The 27,608-nt window shown below is 41.0% G+C and overlaps 1 protein-coding gene across 5 annotated transcripts in view; it reads left to right on the top strand.

Moving 5' to 3' along the window:
* Positions 1–27,608, top strand: part of prdm16 (PR domain containing 16) — a 157,940-nt gene that overhangs the window by 54,914 nt on the left and 75,418 nt on the right. For all 5 annotated transcript variants that reach the window (XM_058389634.1, XM_058389631.1, XM_058389630.1 and 2 more), the window contains exon 3: positions 25,458–25,508. In XM_058389634.1, the coding sequence (XP_058245617.1) occupies positions 25,458–25,508 (51 nt within the window). The remainder of the gene's footprint in view (positions 1–25,457; positions 25,509–27,608) is intronic.

Below are 27,608 nucleotides of genomic sequence, written 5' to 3'. Positions count from 1 at the left end.
GCTAACGTTCCTCTCAGCATTTGCGCCACGCCCCAGCACTATCTGTCCTGACCTTACCTTTCACCTCTCTGTTTGTCCACCTTTGTGTGTGGGACTGTTTAGCCGCCAAACACATGTGGAGATAGCACTTGCCGTTTGCAGCTTGTCCGATCTGTTTGTGAAACGAACCGTTTTTATCTTGAAAACAGGCCAAAGAACAACATTGAGAAGTTCTGATAGAGGTGAGCAGTGACATTAATCAATTGGGAAAGAGTCAGGGGAGTGGAAAAGGAAGGGTGACTACAAAAATATCTTGACTGATTTTAAGCCATTGCATGTTCACCGACACATTTTTATTTATTAGGCATTGCATTACCTAATTACATTAATCTCAAAGTGCTTTGCTTTATGAGAAAATTAAAGTGATGAATCCACCATTACCTTAGAGTAATACTGCTTTAGCTAATATTTTAAGGATCACATCCTGCACATCCCAAAAAATGTCCAAATAAAAAACATCAGCCTTTACTGATGGTCATATGACACCCATCGTGTAAATGTTCTCACTCTCTTTCCCACAAAGTGTAAACTTATATCTTTGCTGTGGTTGTTCCCTGCTCCATTGACCAAAACCATGTGGTTTTGCATCATTTAAAGAAAACCTGCATTTACACGCAAAAAGAAGGATAAAAAAAATCAACCACAGTTTTGCCCTGGCCCATAATATCTTCCATTCACATTCGTTTTAGGTAGGTTTTAAACATGCCATTAACCAATTTAATCCAATTTTCCCCATTTTTGGAGCACTTGACTAGAACAGATTACATCTAATATTAAACATATGGTGTGTGTCGCTGTAGAAACACCAAAGCAGCGTTTTTCCGAGCTGTGAAAAATGCCCATTTTGCGTCGCATACCTGAGTAAACATTGTCAGTTATTCCCTTGAACATGGTAATTGATAGCAGGGGAAGCATGCAGCAAATTAAATGTCAAGATCGATTACCATGCTGATGGCTTATCATTTGTTAATAACCAATTACCCCCATCTGTTAATTAATCTTGGGCTTTAATGAAAGTTATATAGAGGATAGGGCAATTAGGGTCACTCAATTCAGCTGATCTGGCTTTGTTGTTGTTTTCCTGTTATTTACTTTCTGACATTTTTTATGCTTCAGAAATAAATGCTGTGGGGCTAATAAATTCTTTCTGAATTCTAGCTGTGGTTGAGGAGCGCCATGGTAGTGTCTACTATGTTCTCTCTCTCTCTCTCTCTCTCTCTCTCTCTCTCGTCATCATTTAGGAGTGGGTGTTGATGAATAGGTCCATCAGCAGCTCTTATGGCCCGAGGGCACAGTAGATACTACCTCTGCTCTGCACTGCTCTGAATGATGGCGTTTGTCACTGTTGTTTATATTGCTAATTACAATGATATTTCCACATTAGAAACATCTATTTGTCTCAAGGCTCTACTATTCACCTTCTTGTACTAAAGTTAATCAAACTCACAGTCAGAGGCTGGCAGAAACCACTAGCTTCTGTCTGATGCTCATGATGGAGCATAATACCTTCCTGTAATGTCCAACAAACCTGTGAGAGAGAGAAAAAGATAAAGAGAGAGAGAGAGCGAGAGCATGTGTGTGTGTGGTGACTGTATTTTTTTTAGGGTAATACATAAAAGAAAGAATCATCTCATGCCAAGCACTACATTTTCTTAAGTGAGAGACAACTGTAGTATTTAAACATGAACAAAAGTTATAGATGAGACCGGTTTGATTGCCAACTTGATAACAACACAGAATAATGCATAAAACAATAAATTCATAATGAGACAGGCTGTTGGATTTCTCAAGTTACTTCAAGTCCAAGGCTATGTCTTTGTTAGAGCAATGCTCCAACATCCCCAGTGTCTCATAACATGTCTGTAAATGTGAAACATTTTCAGCATTATTCACCAGATTTGAAGTATTGCTCTAAAAATGACTATGTAAAATAATGCTCCAGAATAAACAACAAAAAACCCCTGCCATGTTGAGAAGTGTCGAATTTGTCTTTTTACTGGAAAGAAATCCAGTAAAATGGCTCAGCCATGTCTAATTATAGCTGAAAGGTAGGAGAAAGAAGTTCTGTTTCTGAGTCATGTCTGCTTTTGTTTTGTCTCTCCAGCTTAACTCATCTCCGTAAATCTGTCGTCCTCCTCCATGGAGAACGTTTTTCACACAAATTTCCATCTATGATAGCGATTTAAAGATACTATTTAAAGATGGACCACAAATTTGTCTCCAAGTGGGGTGATATCATGTGCGTATGTTATGATATGACATGCTGACATAAATAGCAATCCAGAGGGAGACATAATTGGTCCATTTTCTTTCAGTATATGGCGGCTTGGTTTTCAGTATATGCCTAATTTTTGTTTTAATCTTCTGTAATTACTTTCTTGGTCTGTGTTGCTTTGGAGAAATAACACCAGGATTTTTCACATCAGTTGTGCAAATGTGCTAGAGTCCAAGGCATTAAAATTGTTCTTTGAGTAAGAGCGAACAAGTGCTTGGTGGTACCACATACTTAGCAAATCTTGTGTTTGCTAATAGGATCACAAGATAGGATCCAATCTCTTGCTCTCTTTCGCTCACTCTCTTTCTCTCCATTTCTTACCCACACCCGTGTGTTATCAGGAGAGTCAGGATGTAAGGGTGCTAAGAGTGTGTATGAGAAAGGATGAGGTTTGAGACCTGTTTCAGTTCCTTGTGCGTTGCCTCTTTGTCTCTGCGGCTATGCCCAAGCCCTCAATCATTCGGTTTTGACAAGTTGTCTAATGCACAAGTGCTTTCTCACCCTGCACTATGAAGTGCTATGACACAGCCATCTTTGGAACAGGAACCAGTTCCTCGTACCACTCAGTACCTGAGGTGACCAACTTGTTGATACAGAGATCCAGCAGATATCTGTTATCAGTTCCATTTTCTTAAAACCAGGTGGACAACTTCAGTCAGATCCACAGACTTTAAATACACAATGCGTCATGGGACTTGATAAGCCAATGACACCTCGTCCTTGATAAGCTCTCATTTCACACCGAGATATGATTCCAACTGAGCATAAAGGAATGATATTATGTTGTGAAATCTACTCATGTGAAAGGAAGTTCAGGGTGATCTTGTGGTGTAGTATCATAGGCACCTCAAAATGGGAGTCACTTATATTTGTTGCCTCTTTGCACACATCCATGCACACAACAGATTTACTACACATATTACACAGCATTCCCGAGATATGTTCTATACTCTGTACTGCAGATTGCTTAACTCATTACTCAAAGATTTTCCTACTTAACATTAATCCTGAGGATACGTATAAGACATTCTGCATGCTGCAACTGAGCATACGTGAAATATTTTGTGTTAGTCGTCCTTAAAGCAGAGTAAACCAGTGTTGATAGTCGATTTCCCCAACCATGGAAAAAACAGTAGCAAGGAAAACGATATGGAACTAAACAGGATATAATACAGACAATAAATAAATCAAGCTGAAGATAAATTATATACATGCTCTCTACAGGTTGCAGTGTTAAGCATATTTAGTACTTTCTGGACAAGACCCCATGAAAATAAGCAAAGTTAGCAGAAAATCCTCTTCTCTTCCTCATTCATCCTCTCATCCTCCTTGTCATTGGGTGAGCTTCTAATCCTCCTCTTCCGCTCCTCTTCCACTTCTCTCTTGTTGAGCTCTCGGGCCTCAGTCCTTCTAATTCGGCCTTATCAGTGCGGTAATTTAGTCTGCACAGCTTGGGTTTCTGTCAGCCACCGCTGCCTCATTGTCCCACGCAGCTGTAGTTTAGATAAATCCTCAGACGGAACAAAGTCCACCCTGACCTTTACAGACCCAATCGCACTTGTTTCCCCCAAAACTAATTTCTGCGGCTTTTGACCCTGGGAGGGCATTACAGACGATATGAGTGAGCAGGGTAAAGACAGGAGAGGAGAGAGAGGATTTAGATGTCTGGCTGCTCCTGGCTCAGTCTGTAGAGCTCTGCTCTGTGACAAGAGGAGCAAAAACGTCGGGGGGGGGTTGGGACTGAAGGATCAGAATTATCAGTGCTTTATATATCAGTGCAATTTATAACATTTTTAAATATTTATTTTTTGTTTTTGTAGGTGGTGGATTCATAGCCTTATCATATTCTACATATTAAACCTATGATCAAAGCCAGGGAGTAGAGTGTGAATATCTGTGTGAAATGCCTGTACTTGTTTTCACATTTTAGCCATTATAATTTATCGGCTTCTGTTATCATCGGCTCTGTCAGCTCTACATAACTTCCTTGCATTATGTGACAAACAAGCAGAGGAAGCTGAGCAAAGAGTGGAAGCTTGGCCGGAGGGGGAGACGGGGGGATGATGCAAACGGATTCGTTCTAAACGCTCCATTTTTTCCCCTCTGTCATCCTTCAGCTTGATGAGCACTCGAAGATGTAAATCCAAAATCCCACTGTCCATCAGGCTGTGCCCATCAAAAGCACTCTGAAAAGAGACAGACAGGACGCACAAGTGCCTCAGTTAGAGCCCCAGCTCAAGTGGCCAGCCAGGTTCGGGATGCTCGTCTTTGGTTCCCAGGGTGATGCGAGCCCTCGCGCACACACACACACACACTAGGATTAACTTTTCACATGGCTGGGGGTCTGCGCCTGAAAAGACCTGACAACCAAACAGCTTTATTAAAAAACAGAGAGAAGAAGAAGAGGGGAGGGAGGAGAGAGGGAATTCTTCACATGATGGCCCTGAGAGAGGATTTTGGATATAGAGTGTCCCTGAGGTTTTTTTCTTTCTCGCATTCTTTTTCTTTTTTGCTTTTCTTTTTCTTCTTTTTTTTTTTTGGAAAGACCCACTTTTGTATTGAATGAACAAATTGTCTCCCTCCACCATTCTTATCCCTCTTTCCTGGACAGTCGAGATGGATTCCCGAAGCCGATTATTAGTGAAGTGGTTCCATATTGTGTGTGAAGTCGACTACTATCTGAAATATTTCATGAACTGAAATAATTTAATTTTATATAATTCAGTACAGAAAGGTATTTACAACTATCCTTGTACAATCTTGTATAATGTTCTTATATAAATTATTATTATTATTATTATTATTATTATTCACAAATTCTGTTTGACTTGACTGTGTCTGAATAATTGAAAAAAGATCTAGAGGGATTGCAATGACAGTCTGTGAATCAGGAAATTGAATCTGTTTAAGGACATGCACTTGGCATGGCCCATAGCCAGACTAAGGACAGAAGGGTGGATGTAGTTAGTAGGGCATATCCTTTCACTGCTTCACCCACAGACTTAAGCTATCATTGTTCTACACTGTACATAACACGCACAGAACTGAAAGCGGAACCGGGGAACATTCTGTTGCACTGTTTTATGAACTGCATGAAGGAGTTACTTCTCACGTATGCTGAGCATTTTTTAATGAGAGTTTAGTTTTTTGCGTCAATAAGGAAAGTAATATTTTCTAATAGACAGTATGTCTGAATACAAATCAAATTTGTTGAGAACACATTACGCAAAAAAGTGATTTATTCCTCTGAAGAAATGGTACAGTCGGAGCAAGTCTTCAGCATTGTGGGATTTCTCAGATTAGCTCAGGTCTCGAGGTGAGGTTACGGCTACAGTGGGGTAAACTCCAGTAAAATCCCTAGAATTTCTAAGACTCTCCAGTTACGGTGTTTACCAGACAATCTCAACACACCTTTTATAGTTTTCTCCTCCTCAGCCATCACATTTCAAGATAAACCCTCCTCACTCTTACATCCGGTCACCGTATCCCGTACAGGGCGGCCATGCACGGCTCCTGAATGGGCATCGGAAAGTTGATCTTCACTAAGCATTAGGCCTAAGACTGAGGGTTTTGACTAACCTTAAACTGTTCTCTCATTCTTTCTCTGATTTACTCTCCTTCATGCTTCCTCATGTGACTTCTCTCTCTCTCTTTCCTCTTAGTCTTGTCTCTGTTTCTCCCTGACACATATTCTCTCTTTTCCCTTTGTATGTGTGCTGCTGTTAAGGAAAAACCTTGTGATTTATTCCAGAGTAAAAGTGTTTAAAGCCTCTGAGGTTGTCCAGTAAAATCAAGGCATGAAAATTTGTCGGAGAAATATGAATTTTGTTCTCTTTGCCCCCCCCCCTTTGTTTTAAATACCTCCAAATCCTCTTTTACTTGTGCAATCAACTGCTCACAAGTTTCTCCAGCTCACTTTCTCTATGAATGCTCAGTACTTGACCTAATGTGGAATGGCTTTGATTGCTTTAATAGCAATACAGTGGCCTGGGAAGTGGAGCATATTAATGTACATAGAGGGAAATGTGCTAGTTTTTCAGGGGAGGTTTATAAGGGTAGCTCACAAGTAGCAAGCAAAAAATAAAAATGAATAAATAAATATGTAAATATATAAATAGATCTATAAATATATGGAAAAAATATAGACTAAGCGAATCTCACTATTTTATGAGGATAATTAGACATGTGCACTATTATATACATATACAGTGCTGTGCAAAAGTATGAGGCAGGTGTGAGAAAAGGCTGTAAAGTAAGAAAGCTTTCAAAAACACGAGTGTTAGTGTTTTTTTTTAACTAACAAAATGGAAAGAAAATCCAAATCAATATTTGGTGTGACGACCATTTGCCTGCAAAATGGCATCAGTTCTTCTAAGTACACTTGCACACAGTTTTTAAAGGAACTCGGTTGTTCCAAACCTTCTTGGAGAACTAACCACAGATCGTCTGTTGATGTAGGCTGCCTCAAATCCTTCTGTCTCTTCATGTAATCCCAGAGAGATTCAATGGTGTTCAGATCAGGGTTCTGTCTGGGCCAAACCATCACTTCCAGGACTCCTTGTTCTTCTCTGTGCTGAAGATATTGGCTGTATGTTTGGAGTCATTGTCCTGCTGCAGAATAACTTTGGGGCCAATCAGATGCCTCCCTGGTGGTATTGCATGATGGATAAATATCTGGATATATTTCTCAGCATTGAGGACACCATTAATCCTGACCAAATCCCCAACTCCATTTGCAGAATTGCAGCCCTAAACCTGCAAGGAAACTCCATCAGGCTTCAATGTTGCATGCAGACACTCATTATTGTACTGCTCTCCAGCCCTTCAGCGAACAAACTGCCTCCTGCTACAGCCAGATATTTCAAATTTTGACTCCTCAGTCCATCAACACCTGTTGCCATTTTTCTGAACCCCAGTTCCTATGTTTTCATGCATAGTTGAGTCGCATAGCTTCGTTTCCACATCAGAGGTATGGCTTTTTAGCTACAACTCTTCCATGAACACCACTTCTGGACAGACTTCTCCAGACAGTAGATGGGTATACCTAGGTCCAACTGGTTTCTGCCAGTTCTTTGCTGATGGCACTGCTGGACATCTTCTGATGTCGAAGGGAAGTCATCAAGTTTCCTTGGCCGACCACTGTGTCTTCTGGCTTGTATTTTTGTGCTTCTTCAAAATAGCATGAACTTCACATCTTGAGTCTACAGACTACTTTGAAATCTTTGCCTGGAAGAGACCTTGCTGATGCAGTACAACTACTTTGTATCTTGTTGTGGTGCTCAGTCTTGCCATGGTGTATGACCTGTGAAAGAAAACTGTCTTCCACAACCTCACTTTAGTAGCAGAATTTGGCTGTTCCTCACCAAGTTATAAGTCTCCTACACAGCTGTTTCTGTTTCAGTTAATGGCTGTGTTTCAACCTACATATGAAATTGATGATTAGCACCTGCTTGGTATAATTGGTTAATCATACATCCAACTCTGACCCTACAAAATCCCTGACTTTGTGCAAGTTTGCAAGATGCTGGTTTGAAGCCAAAGGGTAGTCAAACGAAATATTGATTAGATTTAGGATTTAGATTAGCTGTTTGCTCACTTTAGCAATGAGTCTTCTGGCTTTCAAATATAAATTGAGTTTAAATTAGCTTAGTGTTCAGAAGAACACTAAGTTCAGTAAAACAAACAACAGTCATTCATACAGCAGTCCTGGAATTAGACATTCATGGAGTTCAACACATCAGGGAGAACAGCTGTTCCAATGTTTAGCATTCAAAAATGGTGACAAGGTTATAAACCAAAACCAGTCTAAAAGAGTTTATGTCATAATCTTCCTAGTTCATATCCTTAGTCATACAGTTGACAATGCATCAGTACCAATCACATTTTTAAAAAAATATTGTTATTCCATAATTTTCCTTTAAAAAAACAACGACTTTCACCCACCTCTAAGTGACTTGACATTTTTGACTGTCACCATGCACATGCAGTCGGAAAATATTTTGCCCTCCTGGCTAAATTTGAGCGAAACCCATGTTTCATCAAAAATGCATTATGAATTCTGTTTCAAATTGTCTTTAAATGTGTTGCAGGCTTTTTCAGTGTGATACACTGCATTAAGAAACTGACGTTTAAATTGTCCAATGTTGCAGAAAAGCTCTCTGATTTTAGTTACCCAAATTTTAAAACATTTCAAAACACTGAGCCTCCAACTGAGTTGTGGTTATTACAGAATTTTTGTTTCAACTCACACCAGTGGCTAGCTGACAGCATCTACCATTTCAAGAATGCCCTTTTACTCAGGATTGCTCTCCAGCAGTCCATCTGCCGATGCCGGCCATGCCGCCCCATTGTCTCAGCTTTCATCTGTAGGTAAGCACCCCACTAAACCCCTAGCCACTTCAAAACACGTGACAATAGCCAGATTTCCTCCCAATTTGCTTGTGGAGAAAGAGCCCAGGAGCTTTTCAGGGGGTTCTGAATAGTCTGGCTAATTCAGGCACAATCCAGGCCTGACCCCCCCATTTCCCCTTTACGTCTCAGCCCCTATTTAGGAACCCCTGACTTTGCTTAATTCAGGAACAATCCCTGCTGGTTTTCATAAGCCTGGCACCCACTGAAAATATCTCCATGTATGAGTATGTGCATGCGAGTGTAAGAAAAGTAATGCTTGAAGAGTTCAGAAGCAGACCAGTAGGTGAAAATGCATATGAATGGTCACACACACACACACATACACACACACACACACACATTTCGTGTGTGTTTCCTTGGAAAACAATAAAATTTTTGAGTGATCCCAAACTTTTGAGTGGTAGTATATATATATTAGCCATCATATGCATGTGTGTGTGATCATTATAAAACATGAAAATGCATTGCCCACTGTATGACTAAGGACTAGGAAGATGAAAAGGTTAGTGATTAAGACAAAGTCTTTTAGACTGGTTTTGGTTTATGACCTTGTCACCATTTTTGGATGCTAAACCTTGGAACAGCTGTTCTCCCTGATGTGATGAACTCCATGAATGTCTAATTCCAGCACTGTTGTATGAATGAGTGTTGTTTGCTTTACTGAACTTAGTGTTCTTTTGAACGCTAAGCTAATTTAAACTCAATTTATATTTGAAAGCCAGAAGACTCATTGCAAACCAACAGACTTTCTTTATGAGCCAGACACTTCTGCATCTCAGAAAATGAATTATATCCAAAGCTCTTTCCCTAAAATTGCTTTTCTTTTTCATCTTTATGTCTATGAAAACTTTTGCAGAGAAGGTGATGACAAGTCCTACTTTCTTCTGCAGTGCTGTTATAGATATATGACCTTTAGTTTAAGTACTTCTAGGATTTTCTGGTCAAACCTTTAGTTACAAGTGAGAAAAAAATGCCCACCAGATGGGAGAGCACCATCTACTGACTCAGTGTGTGACTGTGGGGCAGAGAGTGCACAAACTTTAAATGGCTGAATATTTACCACTTTAATGAATATTAATGTACTTCCACAGTCCTAACTTCCTTTCAAATATTGTGTGGGTTTGTGTGTGTGTGTGTGTGCGTCAATACGGCACACACTGGTGGTAGTCGGGAAGTGTGCTGGTCAGCAGTGATTGGTGCTCTGGCTGCCAGCCCTCACCTCACCTCTCCTCTCCTCTCATGAGGCACTGGGTCCATGTTTCTCGTCAGTTCGTGCACCCTCTTCCTCCCTCTCCACCCCTGAGGTCTTCCGGAGCCTTCCTCAACATTCTGCCTGTGTCCTCACTCTCATTAATCAACGTCAAGCTCAGACCCCGAGCGCAACAACAAGGCCAGTATTCTCCGCACTGGCCCCCTCAAATGCTCATACATCTCATTGTTCCTCCACCGATTCACATGGGCAAGAGAAAAGGGCCAAGAGCTCAACATGAAAGGGATGAGACCGAAAAACGAGCAAAGACGAGGCATCTCTTTCTTTTCGGCTCTCCTCCTCCTCCTCCCCACAGAGCTCTCTCTATCTGTCGCTCTTTTCATTTGGGACAAAAAGTAGCATCACAGACATGATCGCTTGGGAATCATTAATTCACAGAAATAAAAAAACGGCATTGAGATAGTGAGTGAGAGAAAAAAAAAGAAAGGGGGAGAGTGAGAGGGAGAGAGAGAGAGAGAGAGAGAGAGAGAGAGGGCGATGTGTATGCCACTCTTTGTCCCTTGTTTGTCATTAACCTTTGCTGTAACTCCCGGATGGAGCTGCCACTTTTTTTGTACAAAGACAGCACTTTTTTCCGCCCAAGGAAAAAAAGCATTTATTCATGTCTAGGGAGAGAAAACTCAAATATTTTCGAAGGGTTTATGCTGATGCCGAACATTTTGACAGACAACAAAGAGCAAAGATTCAGTCATTTAAACAGAGCCAAACTGACAGTGTTGCTGGTTTGCATAAGCGAAATGGAAAATCATTTCAGGCAAGAGAAGGACTGGCAGTATGTCGCATTCTCTCTCTCTCTCTCTCTCTCTCTCCCTCTCCCTCTCTCTCTCTCTCTCTCCCTCTCCCTCTCTTTGCATGTGGCAGTTGCTTATGATCATCAGTGAACTAATGTTTCTAATCATATAATATAATGTTTCATTCCTTCCATCGCACTGCATATTAAATCATTATCAAAACATTTTGACTAATAGTTTACATGTGCTGGAATTTTTTTGTCTGTATCAAAATGTTAACAGTGCAAGATGATTTGATAGACATGATAGACAGACCAGGAGAAAGTGGGATAGAGAGAGCGAAAGCACAAGACAAAGAGAGAGAGAGAGAGAGAGAGAGAGAGATATGGTACAGAGTGACCCTCGCCTGGGTGACTGATGACCCCTTCTCCTGTTCACGTCAGCCCTCTTGCCTAGCCTAGTCACATGCCACATTGTGTAGCGCTGTTTGCCAATAGACCTCTGTCTTCAGCACAGAAAGGCAATCAGTCTTTTCATCTGTGAGCTCTTGCTTTCACACACCCTCATACAGTTCCTCCAGGCAGCGGCCGGCTGGAGGGAGAAGGGCGATGGGAAATTACATTGCCAATCAATCTTCTCTCCTGTCTTGATGAAGGCTGTCTAAACTTTCGCTCTTTAACTAACCCTCAGAGGTCCATTAAGAATGCTGGACATAAAGTGGACAAACAATAGGGAAGATTAAAAGCCATTCGATTTTGCCCGTGGAGTTTAAGGAGGGGCTCAGGCTGGGAAAGCGAGGGCGGGTGGGAGCAATGGTGTCAACAATATTTTTAGGAAATGTAGCTGTTCAGAAAAAGGAAAGGTATCCAGTGTGATTTTTTTCCCCCCATATCGTCTTTGCCATGGGAGCCATATGCCTCGACAGCCAACACTGACCATTTTGGGTGACTTTTCACAGTCTGAGATAATTGAAGCATGTGAGACTTTACAGAGTACACAGCAATGTGGGCACTGACCTTTCATTTTATTTGGAATTTGTTAGTGGAGGGTTAGCAAACCCTTCAGTTAAGCACATGTCACATGCCTTAATTAGCCAGTTGTTCATGTAACATGGACATATGTTCAAGGTAATTTCACATTTTATTAAATGATCACATTCTTTGAGCAATACTCACATTTCATACTAGACATAACTATACATTAACAATCCCACTGGCTTTCTTACAGCATACAGTATGAAACCACATTCAGTGCTCCATGTTGTGATCAGGCCAAGCAACAGTGTGAATCATATAATCACAAGATTCTGCTGGAAAAGGTTTGAATGAATTAATACAGATACCTGACTATCTTTACTAGCTCTAGCAGGTAATATTCTAGCATATTCTTATCTCACCTCATATTATTACCTCAAATGTAATGTAAAAGAGTCATTAAAGCAAATTTTATTGCTAAATTGTGATCCCATATTAAATCAATAATAAATGTCAACTGCAATTAAAGTCTGTTCCTGATATTGTTTTCAATTTTTTTCTAAGTGTGTACTGAAAGAGGGAGTGACAGAGGGCACAACTGAAAGCTCAGCAGGCCCTAAACTCAACGAAACAGACTGACTCCAAGGTTATTTTCTCAGCTCAAAAGAGAGCAAAAAATACCATGACGGTCTCAGAGCAAATTTCTCCATGCCCATACACGGTATTAAGATGTTTCTGATCTCCATTGGCCCACTGCACTCCCTCCTTGTCTCTCTCTCTTGTCTGGGACGATGGCCAAGTGCCACCGAGGACACCCTGTCTAATAAATCATCCCTATTTCAACATCTGCAAGGCCCAAAGGCTCTACCCTTCACTAAGACGGGCCCTTCTCTCTCACACCAGGAGAGCCCTCAGGGACGACAAAACCCGCTATTGTCTCAGCTCCAGTGAAGAGGAGTCTCTCTTCTCTTCCACTCTTTTTGACAAAAGGCGTCTGAAGGCCAGCTTTAGTCTGCCAGCAGAGATGGCCTGCTCTCGGCAGGGAAGCCACTCTCCTTCGCTTGCCATCTCATTCTCTCCATCCTCTACCCTCTCTCGCCCATCTTTTAATACTCTCCTCCCGCGGAGGTCACTCGCCAGGCCTGGCTCCTTTCATTCCCACTGCACTCTCTGGAGAATATAAAGACATCAAGTGCGGAGGAGGGGGCGAAAAAGCCAAAATTGCCAGAAAGAGATATTAGGCATGGCTGTCACAGCCATTCTTTGGCCACTTTTCATCTAAAGTGTAATAGAGAAAAAGAAGGGGAAAGAAAGAAATAGATAAATAAACAGCACGGCTGAAAGCTTGGAACAGGAGCTTGTTGCGTTATTCATGTAAAAAGTGGATAGAAAAGGGTAGATAAAAAACGCTTCCAACTGCCAATTACATAGAAAGAGGGGAAAAATCAATTCTGAGCATTTAGATGTATAGTTGGGATTGAAACTAAGCTATTCATTGGGTTTTGCTGGATTGTGCAGAAGACAGCATGGTGCACTTGTGTGTGTTGGTGAGTAAAGCTGTGTGTACTTACCAGGTGCTGACTGAAAGGTGTTTTTTGGGGCTGTCACTACATGGATATCTGAATCAGTTCCCATCACTATTTCAGCCTCATCCTGCAATTTTCAGTAGACTTTCTTTTTTTTTTAGCACTGTCATAGGCAGAAATGCAATGCCTGGTGATGCTTACCAAGACTGCACACCACAAATAGGACCCACACCAGGACTGAGAACATGAGATCTTCTGTGATTATGCTGTCAGGGCACAACTCTCACTGAAACTTTGAAGATACAAGAATCTAAAAATATGCGGCTGACTATGATCTCTTTGAGACCACTGCTTATGACTCAAACTGTGATGACCTTGGCTGTTGGCAGACCAAAAGCTCATGGCTTTTTTTTTTTGTTGTTTGTTTTTCTTTCTATGCCATTTGGTCAAATCAGGTGGTGGTTCTGTTCACAAACATGAGTATTCACCTCCAATGTTAACTCCCGCTTCAAAAAAAAAAAAACCCAGAACATATCAAACAACTTTTTGAATTGGCAATTAACCCGGAGAAGAAGCACACATTTTCTGCTGGCAGGCGGATCTTGATGTCTCAATCTGCTGCACATCAGCGCCATGAAAAGAGGCATTTGACAGCATTTCCCAGCATCCAGCAGAGCACAGCAAAAGCCACACAGCTCTGAAGAGGTTCGGGGCAGCGAGCCCAACACCAGTCCCAACTATCTGTACTGCATGAAAGTGGCAGATAGCAACAACGCATACATTGTCTATCCAGACCTGCCACAGAGCTTCAGAGTTGGGGCTGGCCAGCAGAATAGATTGCTATTACTTGTTGGCCTTGGCTGGTATGGACAGTGTGTAGCACTTGGATACAATGAGTAAAAACATTTAACGCCACTTTTGCCAGACATAGCATGCATGATTTGACCGGCTATTTAAATGGCTTTGTTTTTCTTGTCAACAGGACTTATGTCTCAAACTGTGATGATTCTGATAACTGAATGCATGTACATGTTGCAGAGGAAAGGTAACCTACCCAGAGTACCCTTGGATTCTTAAATGACATGATTTTTGTTGGCTGTGAGCAGATCCTGGCTGAGAGATAGGGAGAAAAGGAGAGAGAGGGAAAGGGAGAGAGAGAGAGACCAAGTGTCACTCATCACTGAGAGGCCACTTCCATGGGAAACACTGAGCTCATGCCCTATCGGCCCTGTAATGGACACTTTGGAGGGGATGGACTGCCCTGATAGGTCACCAAGCTCTGATAAAGCAGAATTCCTGTCTGGACACAAACCCAAACAACATTAACAGCAACACTGCTACCTCAACCCCCCCCCCCCCCACCCCACCCATTCTGCCTCACTCCTCTGCCCATTGGCATAAAGCAGAGGCAGATTCCTCTGTCCGACTTTGGCAGGACTGGACGGTCTCTCCCTTCAGCACCGCGCCACTTATCTCCAGCCAGAGGGTAATGATAACACTGTTAACAACAATAATGTGTGGCTGGTGCACACAACTGCCATCATGACAAGTCAGAGGGGTTAAGAGCTTTGGCATATCATGTCAAAAAAGCCCTGTCCTCCATGGCGTCTTCCTTGAAACACTTTCTGCTTCCTGCAATTTTCTCTTTTTTACACTAGACTATGGTTATCCTGTGTCTAATGTTAACAAGAAATGAATTAACCATAAAAAAGGATTTATCAAGGGCCTGCAGATTTGTTGCTTTATTCACCCGCCTTCACTTGCTGCCTTGGGGGAAAGCCTCTTGTTAGTTTAAAACTCATGTTCTAAAGATTAATGTTGGTCAGAGGAGCATGTCATCATTGCTTAACTTACAGCTGCGGGGTGGATAAAGCCAGTTTTGTGTTTTTTTCAACAGAGGTACGGATGAGTTCTCACTCAGCGCCACTAGCGCTCTACATCTCAGCGCCCAGCCACATCCATTAAACCACCACGACACTGAAGAAACACGATGTGAAAGCCATGCAAAACTTTAGCTTTTTCCTCCTCGTTTCACTCATTTTCACTTCTCACTCTTTTCAATGATCAGACATGTACGTCAATGTAAAAACAGCAAAAGGAAAAATACGTTTGAGTTCCTTTTATAAACATTTTCCCTGATGATTGCTCTATTTGCATGGCTGTTGGAAAGTTCAAGCCAAGACATTTTGCGTCCATCAGGTGAAATGATGATGAGATGCCTCCAGGGTCTGCGAGATTCATAAAGTCATGATGTTCCTTAGTTCCGTAGTCAAGAAAAACCAAAACACAACAAACAATGGAACCTTAAAATGCTAACTCACCTGACTAGACGATAGCAGTAATACTAATTACTTTGACAGTGATGATGACCTTTACCTGGATGGCCAGCAGGTCTTCTTAGTATCCATCTGATGGTTCTTTATGATAGCAGTGGATAAAAATGCACCACATCAAACATCCCGCCTGGTGCTTTTGGGGCCCTGGCACCTGACACTGCTGTAAAGTGTTATCTGCTGGCTAATAAAATCATTTGTGATGAGTCGAAGTTCATCTGCAGGGGCGTTCGCAGACAGCACCTGTCATTCAGGAATTATTTATAAAGTAATTTAGAGCAGATTTGCTGATTTCCTCTAACGTCCTGTCGATCAAAAGTCAACGTCAAAGCCGATCCAAAGTCAACATCATCTTCTGAGATACCAAATGTAAAGCCAGAGGCTTAGACTTTCTCCCTATCTGTGCACATTCCCTCCCTGCTGTCTTGCAGAAGCCCACCTACAAAGTCCAGGCTGATATGACTGACTCCCTTCTGTCTGGCTTGTATTGCTGTGATTTGGGGTTTATGCTCCAGACGCATTGGGCCATGTGTGCACTTTGCATGACATTAGTAAATGTTGAAATACCTGGGCTAGTGAAAGATTGTGCTAGGTGCACTAGAGACAAATCATTGTGGTATAACTATTTATGTGAAGGGATACGGAAGAATGCTGGAAAACCTGGAACGTTACCCATGCCTGGCGTCATCAGTGTAAATAAAATTATAATAAAGGTCAGCTATAAACAGTGTCCAGAGATGTTCCCCTGAGCGCATGCTAGGCCTTGAACAGCTCATCTTTCACCTAATCTTTGCGGTTAGAGTAAACAGAGTGCAGTGAATCATGGGAGTGCAATGTGCTGGGACGGGCTAATCAATTTCATTAGCTGCATCAATCATCGCTAGCTGACGTTTATTGTGCTGGTGATGGGTTGATCTTGTGGACTTGGGGACAGGCGGCTTCGGTGATAAATGCTGCTATCTCCAGAGAGAAGAAATAAATAGAGGCCTCTTGTCTTCTGTGGGAGAGTTGGGCAGAAAAATACGGCGTGCGAAGAGGGAAAAAAGGTTAGATCAATTCCATCGTAGCTATGCTACATTTCCACGCTGTCGTACAGAGAAAAATCAATGCGCAGAGACATCTGGTATAATGAATTGAGTGCCTCTTCATTGCAGAGTTCACTGACATGTTGTTTCATGGTGATCATTTCGATGACAGTAAATCAAAGACTTCACGGCCATGATTCACGTTAAAGGTAAAGGTTTGAAAGCGTTGTCTGCAGTAGTGTGGCAAGATGACATTTTCCTATCATGTCGTGATGATTGGGTCGAAGCAGAGTCAAGCCCAGTCTCTCTGGATCTCTGGTCAAACCTTTAGAAGCACATTACAACATTTTACTAGGAAAATATCCAGATTTTTTTTCTCCGAAACAAATACTCCCATGGCATGGACGTCTGCAACTGTAGATTAACAGAGATATATTTTCCCTCGTGTCCTCTGTAAAACATTTTCAAGACAGAATTTCAGTACTGTGTTTTTCTACAGTATTATGAACAGGACCATCCATCATTTTACTTCATACAGGAGCATCTGTGTTTGCTTGGGGAAAAAAATGCTAGTGTGTCCTGAAAAGTTTGTGACCTGCCAGAAATGTTTATTTTTGCATTAAACCCAGCAGTAGTTAACAAGCTTCTAAGTGAAGGAATGCCTTGTTAAAAGAGACTAGAGAGTAACTAAACTAATCAGACAGCTAAAGTAATGTTTTGGGGTTTTTTTTTAACATCGTACAATGTGAAAATACACCATTTAGCAAATTCTCTTCAGTCATTAATAACAGCAGCATTTCCCACCACTAATATCACTGGCAGAGGATAAATAAAACATAAAACACTCTGACCTTTGGCCCTCATCAGCCTTACGACGGAGGAAATATCCTGTTTGTGATCCGTACTTTGTATCACCTGGCGGTATCGCTTGGCTACAGCTTTCAATTTCACTCTTTGAATTTTTTAGTGGTCAATGTGGGAACTAATCTGATCTGGACGCGTCTCAAGCCAGGAGGGTAAACGGTTTTCTAGCTACAGTTCATTTCACGCACACAAATGTGTTTTCTGTTGTCTGCACGACTGCAGAGCTAAAACGACATGAATTCTTATCCCGCCATTATAACCATTACAGATGTTATTGTTGGTGGATTTACTCAACGAAGCCCTGTTCCAGTTATCATCAGCAGTGATTGTTTTCCATTCAGCTTAAACTGATGGGCGCATGAACAGTTTAAAATCTGTGATTGTAGAGATTTTTACATCACAAGGCCTTTTCATTGGCAAACTGTTGCTTTTTGAGATTTTTTTTTTTTTTTTTGGTGCCGAAAGTTGAAGAGTCCATCTGACATAACTCACTCAGTGATGAGGTTCATGTGTGTGTGAATCTCTGAGTCTGTGTGTGTGTGTGTGTGTCTAACAAGGCCATTGTACTCCTTCTGTCAGCATGGTAACAAGTGTGGAGCTTCGCTGTCATCATGCTGGAGATGAGAGTGTAAATGATAGGATAAAACACCACCCCGCTGTCAGTGAAACACATGAAAACACTCACACTCTCAGACAGCTACAGCCTTGTAAAAACCCTCACACGAGCACACACACACACTCACACAGTTCTGAGACAAATGAAGAAAGTGATAAATCCTTCCTCAGCACATCTTTGCCATTATTTCATTCAGCTGAAGAAACCACATACCACTTCGCAAAAATTTCTGTGCAGTGTAAATCACTAGAAATAGAAAGCTTTGAAGATCCGGGCTCAGAATTTAAGCGCAAGCTTAAATTCACGCCAACAAATTATCACTCTCTGTTCAGCGAAGAATCATTCATGTAATTATGCTTAGAGGCCAGTTGCTGTAAACGAAAGCTTACAGTCACTGAAACATCTTATTATGTTATTTTTCACATGTTATTTTATAGGTAAACCAAGCTCCAACTCGGATACATCTGACCTTTTTCAGAGCCTAATATCCGCCATGATCGTTTACATCATGAGGCTTAGCCCATAGCTGATGTTATTGCAATATTTATGTCAGATATCTTTAAATAGTTGTAAAAAGTTGAAATGTCTCTCTGGAAATAGTTGGCTTTCATTTGAATGTTGTAGTATATGACCCACCAGCAGTTGCATGGAATTAAACCCTCCAAATGTATGGCTTTAATGAAGGAGAGTCCTGAAGAGTGCTGAAGAGAAATATTTGAGTGCGTGCATGTGCGTCTGTCTGTGTGTGTGTGTGTGTGTGTGTTCAGATACAAAAGGCTGGCTCATGAGCTCTGTGAACTCTGTGTTTTGCTTGGCTGCAATAATTGCTACGATTATTCTTTTCCATCCAATGAGACAGATTTAAAGATCTCCTGCACCTTCATTTTCTTTCTTATATGGAGTCTGTCTTGGCGACAAACACATTTGACTTGCCCAAATTTTTTTGTCATTATACAATCACCCCAAATAAAACAGAGCTTTACGTTTACAATTGACAGACCTTCTACCATGCAGCTGGGTTTGTTTGAATCATGCACAGGAAAAAAACGGTTCTCTCACCATCAGATGACGTATTAATTTATTTTGGGGAGGAAAAAAAATCTCATCAGGGACTGACCTCTGCCTTAAACTCAAAGAAATCACCTATATATAGACATTTATGTGTGTGTATGTGTGAGAGAGAGAGAGAGAGAAAGGTATATATGCACACTTAGAGCACTTCAGAAGAGACTTTTCACTTTAATATTTGTCTCAAATTTGCTCTCAGCGTCGATATTTGCAAAGCCGCAGTCCGGATGCCGGAGTAACTCCTCCTAACCATTTCCTCCCTCCCGATGTTCCTTTAATATGTCAAGACTTTCTTGAGTGAAGAGACTGAAGTCTGCTCAAAATTCAGTGGAGCATGCCTCCACATAACAGGTGGTTCAACGTTCTGCATAAACAAACTAATTACGAGAAGGGACCATGGGAATAAATGAAAAACTGTAAATAAATAAAGGATTCAATGAGCATGAATATGAGTATAAAGGCCAATTATTACATTCTGATATTTGAGTGTTTTTTGTTGTTGTTGTTGTTGTCTTTTCTTTTTTTTCCTTGCAGCTTACACTCTCTGAATGTCCAATAATCTCATCTCACATATATGCTTCTGTTTGCATTTGCATAAAAGGGAGATCCTGGCCTGAATTAAAAGCTTCTATTGATCTTCTGTAGACATCAGAGCACTTTCATCCTCGGTTTGAAACATTGCAGGGCTCGCAGCGAACGTGCCGCAGAAAAGCAGATATTGATAAAGCAGTATTGGGTTTCAAACAGTCAATCATAGTTCAGGAGAGTGTATTAATAAAAAAGTATTCAGATAATGAAAATCCCAGGCTACCTAATATAAATGATCTAGGGTGTGCTTTCTGGCGATTCTTTAGAGTTGTTGCTGCAGGTGCTGTTAGTAAATCAGACAGTTTGACGATCCTATTGATGTTTATTATTAAGGAATGAATCACGCAGTTACTTCAACATCCCAAAGTGTTTTATTTCTCTTATACCACAGAATATACACCATCTGCCTGCATAAACAATTACTTATTCATTAAAGAATGACATGTACGTTTTTTTAGTTTAATTATATTTCAGAATGTTTGTGAAACGTTCCTGTTAGCGTTTATGTTATAACAATGGCTTCACCAGCCATTTTTTTTTTTTACTGCTTGTCAAGTTTTAAGAAAGCTTGCAGCTGTTACACACAGAGTTTAATTAAATCTAACGAATTAAATATATTATTTTAAATAATGTCATATACCACTTTAAATGCCATTCATTTGACTTTATATAATAGCACAGAGTCAGCACTGGCAGTATGTGCTGTATTGTCTGGCCTTCCTGTATGATTATTACAGATCATCCTCCCAAACGATTTATCAATAAACACACTCCGCACCTTGATTTATCTGTATTGCTCTGCCAATATGATGTCTGGAGTCCTAAAAGGCCACAGTGAACTAAAGATGATGGATGATCACACCATGCATAAGGATATGGCTCTTAATAAATTTGTGGCAGCTCATTATTATAAACAGCAATGTTGATTTCTTTTAGCCAGAGGTTCTTAAAGTGAAGTCCTGCTGTGTAGGTAGACCTGCTGAGTTAGCATCTACAGACAGGATGCCTTTTAGCATTTCACTTAATTAGATTTTAAAATCGTTACATTATTGTGACTTTTTTGTGAAATTTTTGTTTTGTAGGTCAGTATCACGATCTATTTCTAACTATTTTATTCTGCAAACTGCGGCACAATTTCTAGAAATCTGCCTTGACCTTGAAGTAATACCTGAGGTGTTTGTCTATCAAATCTGTTTTGCTCTCACACACCCACCTCATCCTGACCGAAAGCATGGGCCGCTGTTAGCTTAACTTGTGGTGATAAGTGTTAAACAAACTTGCTTGCCGTAGCCGTCGCTCCTCTCTCCTTTGTGTTCGTACAATAGGAATTCAGCATTCCTTTAGCCATCCGTTTCGCCGCCCGCCACGTCTTTCTCACACTTCCTGACAGGACAGGAGATGTTGATAAGAATATAATAGGGAATCAAACAATGCTAAGCTGGGAGCGATTATATTTAATTGCCCACGGTGGAGTGTTCACTATCAGTACTCCCTTGATGTTTGCCTTGGCCCTAAAAAGCTGCAAGTCCTCAACTTATTAAAGTCATCACGAATATATCAGATTGTCGCTAGTTTCCTGGTATTTACCACTGAACTCTTTTTCTGTTCTCACTCTGACTTTTTATGTGTAGCCTCTTTGTTGAAATGTTGTTAACAGTAAGAACAGTTCTCCTGCATCCCTGTTGGTATCTTGTGGTAAAATCTCAGAATAACTTTTTTTTTTTTGCCCCATTTTGAAGACAAATGACTTTAGATGTAAACGTCCAGCTGTGGTACAGTCTCACATGGTGCTCTATGAAAACACAATTCAAGCACGGTCATACCCACGTTAACGACGCCTTAGTCTAGGAACGACATGTGAACAGTATGAATGAGCCACGTGTGTTCGTTGTTCATTTAGCAGCACAGCTTTCACCTCGGTGTGTATCTTGCTATTTATACATTTACAACCGTGAGAAACATGGTTTACATGGAACCATGAGAAAAAAAATGCTCGGACGCTGGTTTCTGGACACACTTCAGATTCTCTCATTATGTTTATTTTTGTCCACCTCGGACTGGGCGACAGTTTCCTCCTCACTAATCTGTATGTCAGGAGATCAATAATGCGCCTGTGTCCACATATCTAAAAGCCGTACGCTCAGCCAAGACAAGAGAATATTCTCAATAACTGCGAAGCAAAACTTTCAATTTGTGGCTTTCTTTGTGTGGTTGTTTGAGCCAAAGAGATGCCACTCAGCCAGTTCAAAAGGCATTGAGGTTTGTTTTCTGGTGTTTCTTTTTGGAAACTTGTGGCTTTTGACATCCATAACCATCTATTGGCCGCGCTGCTATATTGCCTCATATTATCCAGACTTGAGGAGAATTGTTTTTGGCAATGAGCACTGAAATTTCCCCACTGCAAAAGCCCTTAAAATGTGCTCGCTTTACTCCTTACCTACGGTGTCCAGCTTTTAAAGCTCTATGCCAGGCCCGTTCACAGTTCCCCACTAATTGCAATTAGGATAAAATTAAGCCAGTGACGAGGCGGCGCTGTCATTGGCTTGATTGAGGCTGTCTTTTCCTCAGCACTCACTCCATCACTTGTGTTCGGTTAAAGAAGGAAAAGTTGAAGAAACACTATTATGTAAAATGAAGGGGTGTTTTCTTTGCCCGTTGTGTGTCTATTAAGACAGCTGGATGGCTGGGTTGGAAAAGCTTTGCTGGTTTGTGTGTGTGTGTGTGTGTGTGTGTTTGAGGGGTGAGGTTGTTTTCTTTTGTCTGTTGGTCTTCACTGTGTGTCAGTATGAAAAGGAAATGAAGGTGTGCTTATAAAGGTGTGCATATAATGTTAATAACAGTGATTTTTTTTTCCAAGGGTGATCACATGGATATACTTTCTCTCTCTCTCTCTCTCTCTCTCTCTCTCTCTCTGTCCTCTTTTCTTCTTACATACACATACATTGGTGCTAATTAAATTCAGCCATTTGGGCTGAATCATTCCCCCCGTATTTATTTTTGAAATCCTCCACCATAGTGCCTCTGTTTTCGGACACTCTCAAGCACTGTCAGCATGACACGCTAATCACAGAGCTTCACGGCTTTTTCATTTACATAAGAAGCCCTGACAAGCTTGTGTAAGCAAACGTAGCGAGGCGCTTCTTAGAGGTCCAATTGTGCATGTTACGTCTGTTTAGAAAAAACATCGCAATTCCCACCGGAGTGTCAATGGCGAAATTGTCCCGTCACAAAAAGTCACAAAAAAAAAAAAAAGAGTCAGAAGAGTCACTTTGAAATGATTCTGACATGCCATAAATCATACCAACGCTTGTGGCGAATCATACTTTCCAACCATCTAATTAATACATTATTTATTTACTTGACATGCACCCACACATATGGCCATCGCTCTCTGATGGTAAGTCATTTAACCAGCTGGGTGTTGGCCAAGTATTCACACACACACACATACACACACACACTCTCTCTCTCTCTCTCTCTTTCTCTCTCTCTCTCTCTCTCTCTCTCCCTCTCTCTCAAATAGTGCCTATTTTCTAAGTGTTCAAAATATATTCAAAGTATAATTTTCTTTCAATTATTTTAAATTTCATGTCATTTTGCAAAATAATTCATGCATTTATTTAATGCATTTAACGACAAGGAACAGTGTCATATATTGAAGGTGGAAATGATTTCAGTCTGAATGCATCAATAAAGCATTGTGTGGTTTCTTCTGCACCTGATATATATTTTTATAATATAATTAATATTAATAGCAGTGATTATTTTCCCAGGGTGAACACATTACACATGCGCTTTCTCTCTCTCTCTCTCTCTCTCTCTGCCTCAGACTGCAGTGTAATTACACTACACACATTTATAAACATGCAGTAAGCATGTGTCTTTGTGTATCTGCGTGACTAAGTGTGTGTTCTGGCGTGTGGGTCTCTGAGTGTACACCGCCAGAATCGCTTGCACATGTGCTGTGGTGTAGAGATGAAGCAAAGACTAGCCTTAAAAAAAAAAAAAAAAAGAGTAGCTGCAATTGTAGTTACTCGCTTTGGATTCAACACCACGCTTGTTTAAAATGTGTCATTCGAATGCACCGGCACCGTAGCAGCGTTTTGGTCTGGTGTGGTTCTGACATGGCTACAGGATTGAATTATGTATGTAAGTAGTTTAAGTAGACTTGTTTGAGTATTTGTGATGTAATTGCTTCCACTTGGTTGGCTTGGATACAGTGACAGGCTCATTTAGGGAACCACAGCTTTTGGGCAGTGTGCAGTGCTGCCAATCAAACACTGATAAAGGGTTGCTTGGAGCATGCTTTTTTGTTTGTTTGTTTGTTTGTTTGTTTGTTTTCCTTCATTTTTCACTGGGTTTAAATGCCCTTTTTTCATCCCCACATCCCTTTGCACATTTTTATTACCCAAATGGCTTGCACGCTCACTTTTAGGGCATCCTTCCCGATTTGAATTGCATTTCAGCACTCTGCCAGAATGCATTCAGATGAATTGAAAGAACCGACACAGTTTTGCTGATGTGCGGTTGAAGCAGCTTGACAGTCACGTCTTTTAATATGCAACATATTCTTTGTGTGAAAGACACAAAAAAGAAAAGAGTTTATATAACGGTTAGTGCCCACAAAAATGCAGTGCTTCTTATAAGACATGCACACACACGCACACACACCAACACCCTAGCACCTGATACATCCAATAATTAAGAGGACCTACCAAAATTCTGACACACTATCATGACAGTAGGTTCAAAATGCATTTCATTTAGTGAGATGAAATAAGAAGCCCAAAACTCCAATAATAATGATAAATAATAAACAGCAGATGTTATGTGAAGGATATAGGTGCCACCATTAAGACTTTCTTCACTAGCATGTCCCAAATGGAACTAAAAAAAGGTCTTTTCAAATAACATATGTGTATCTTCAGATCCTACACTCTCAAAACACAGAGATAAAAATCTCTCAGTGTAGCAGAAAGCTCCTATGTCCAGCAGAATTGCTTTTTGTGTGAGAGAGAGCACTATAAAATGCTCCCATGTCAAGTTCAATACAGAGCCACATGTTTGGTCACGGAGCCCTTCCTCACCCTCACACACCTTCCATTCAGAAGATGAGACAGGAAAAGGAGGTGGCTTTCGGATGGTGGAGATCAGCGTACTCCTGTAACACAGCCCAATAATCCCAGAGCGCAGCCCTCTTCCTCTCCTCCCCTGCCCACGAATGAATGAACGGCACACAGAGAGTGGTGAACTCACACGAGCTCCCATTATCTCCTGAAACCTGGAACAGACTGGGCTCTCATCAGAGCCGTGGCTCTAAAAGACACTGGCTGTATTCTGGCACGCGCCTCTTTAGATAAATATTCCTGAAGGCCCCTAATACCACATCTCCTCCTCCGACTGTCTGCGCCGAGCAAAATTTCCTGCTACCGTGAGCTAATGTCAAATCTATGAGCCTTTCATTTCAGCACACAAAGAGGGGGCTTCAGTGTGCGTGCGCCCGTCACTGGGGGGGTGCAGGGGTCAAACGATGGACTCCTGTCTCATCACTCAGTGGCCGCTTTATGCTTTCTGCTCGTCAGGTTTCAGCCCCCACTATACGCCTATTGGAAAAGACATTTGTGCATTAATATTAATATAATATTAATACCCACGTCCTGTCCTTCTGTTTGTTTAGTATTATGCATGTGATTTTAAACTGAGCTGAGGTTTAATACTCTTTTCTTTTCCCCTACAGCAAATGCTGAATGATCACGAAGTGTCGTCGCAGGATAGCTGCATTAAAAAGGTAGGCCTCATTGTATGTGTATGTGCTTTTAATACTACAAAAACCTGAACAAAAGAAAATTACACATCATCACACACACACAGATTAGATGCAAAAGTTTCACAAACACGGGACTCTTATTTGCCCTCATAACTAATAAAATGAAAAAGAAAGTAAACGAAAAAAGAGAAATCCTGTGAGCACAGTCTTAATTTCTGTCTAAACGTCTGCCAGAATGCATAAAAGAATCCCTCACAGTGTTTTGTTAAAATCAATCGATAGAGAGCTTTTACTTCACAGATATCAGAGAATCTCTCTTTACATACTGATTCCAAGACGTGTTCCACTAAAGGCTCAGGGTTAGGTTTAAGAGGTGATAAATTTATTGTAGTGGTGGCAAGCTTCGTTTCTTTTATGGCCTGTGTGAGAAGGTCGAGGAGGTGGTCAGGGGGAGAAGAAAGGAGTTCAAGTGTAAAACCAATGGAGCATGAAAGAACAATGGCAAGACACCTGCTCGGAGAATCAGCACGCGTCTCATGTGAAGACCGCCTAAGAGGCAGCTGAAGTGTGCAGCTTTATTTAATGACTGCGACGGCTCTCACCAGGCTTTAGGCTTTCAGAAAACATGGGGACGTATTGTAACCTTTTAAAATATCTCTCTCTTTGAGGCTTTTATTCTATCAGAAATTATCATTACATCATCATCAATAATGATGTAAAGGATCCACGACTGTTTAATTGGCCATTGTGTCAACTTGTGTTGTGGCATGTGTCGTCTAGCATGTGACTTTTTCCTCTTTAACATCCAAAATTAATAATAATAATAGTGACTCACTGACAGTCACTTGAATTAAAACATTTATTTATACATTGTTGTGTAATCTGTCTTTCTTAAAAGGCTATAATAATAACTTGGGATTCGTTCATAAATACATGTATTCGTGCATGTTTGTCGAGCCAGAACACTCCTGCAATAAAAACATCCATGCCACAATATCTATAATATCATCATCTCTATTTTCTCTTTCAATAATACGCTCCTGACCCTCCTAAAGACAACAAGCCAAAGAGGAGGTTTTATTTCCCGAGTTGAAAAGCCTTCTTAGCCTCAATCCCACAGGATGGGATAGATACAGGGAGAAAGGGAAGGTGAGAAGGATGAGGGGATAGAGGCTCAGCTCTTCTTTCATTTATTTATCCTCCCTCGCCAAACACAAACAGTTTCCAGACTCGCGGCTGGAGATGCCTATCGACAGCGGTGGGAGATAGGATCTGCCTTATTGCCCGTGATCGCCTGGGTATTCATGCACCCCCTTTCCACTCTCTCACACTAATATTTCAGCTTTCCCCGAAGCCGCCAGATGTAATCTGACTGCTCGCACTTTGTTCAAAGAGAGTGTGTGTGTGTGTGCATCTGTATGTGTGGGTATTTTTCTGTGTGTCTGTGTCTTACAAACATGTAAGCTCACAGTGATCCAGCAGCGATAAGACTGAGAGACATAAATTCATTATAGAAAATCAATGGGTTGTAATTGCATTCAGAACTGATCCAAAAAGAAGCCTGGGCAGATCCCCCACAGCATTGTCCTGCATCTGGCCCGACTCGAAATTAAAACATTTACTCCATTTAGACTGCTTTATAAATGCGAAGGGCCTAAAGCAGGCCTGTGATGCTTTAATGGGAAAGAGATTAATGACTCTTTTGACAAGCACCCAGAGATCACGTTAATGTCTTTCTGGCCCTTTACTGCCATGAGTCCTTTTCTTTAGGTTAGAAAAATTACCACTGCTCTCTTATCTCGTAGTGATTGTATTTGCAAAAAAAAAAAAAAAAGCTATTGTCAAATAATACGCATTCTTTGACATTCCTGGATTTGAGAGCATGTGATGAAGATTGCCTTTCATGTTAAGCCAGCCTCCTTTTGTTAAGTTGGTTTGTACAGGGTCAGGTCATCTCTTTAACACTTTCTATTCCTCCGATGAGAAACAAAGGAGCAGAGGATAGTGGGAGTGGTTAGACAGGCTGGACTCGGGTCAACACTGTTAGTAAAGAGAGTCACTAGGGGGTGAAAAGACCTTTAACGTTTGCTTTATCAAGCCAGGAAAATTTCCCTCCTGTAA

The sequence above is a fragment of the Hemibagrus wyckioides genome, linkage group LG05 (genome assembly GCF_019097595.1).
Source record: "Hemibagrus wyckioides isolate EC202008001 linkage group LG05, SWU_Hwy_1.0, whole genome shotgun sequence".
NCBI lineage: Eukaryota > Metazoa > Chordata > Actinopteri > Siluriformes > Bagridae > Hemibagrus > Hemibagrus wyckioides.
Note: the sequence above shows the minus strand (reverse complement) of the source record. Positions and strands in the feature narration are given on the sequence as shown.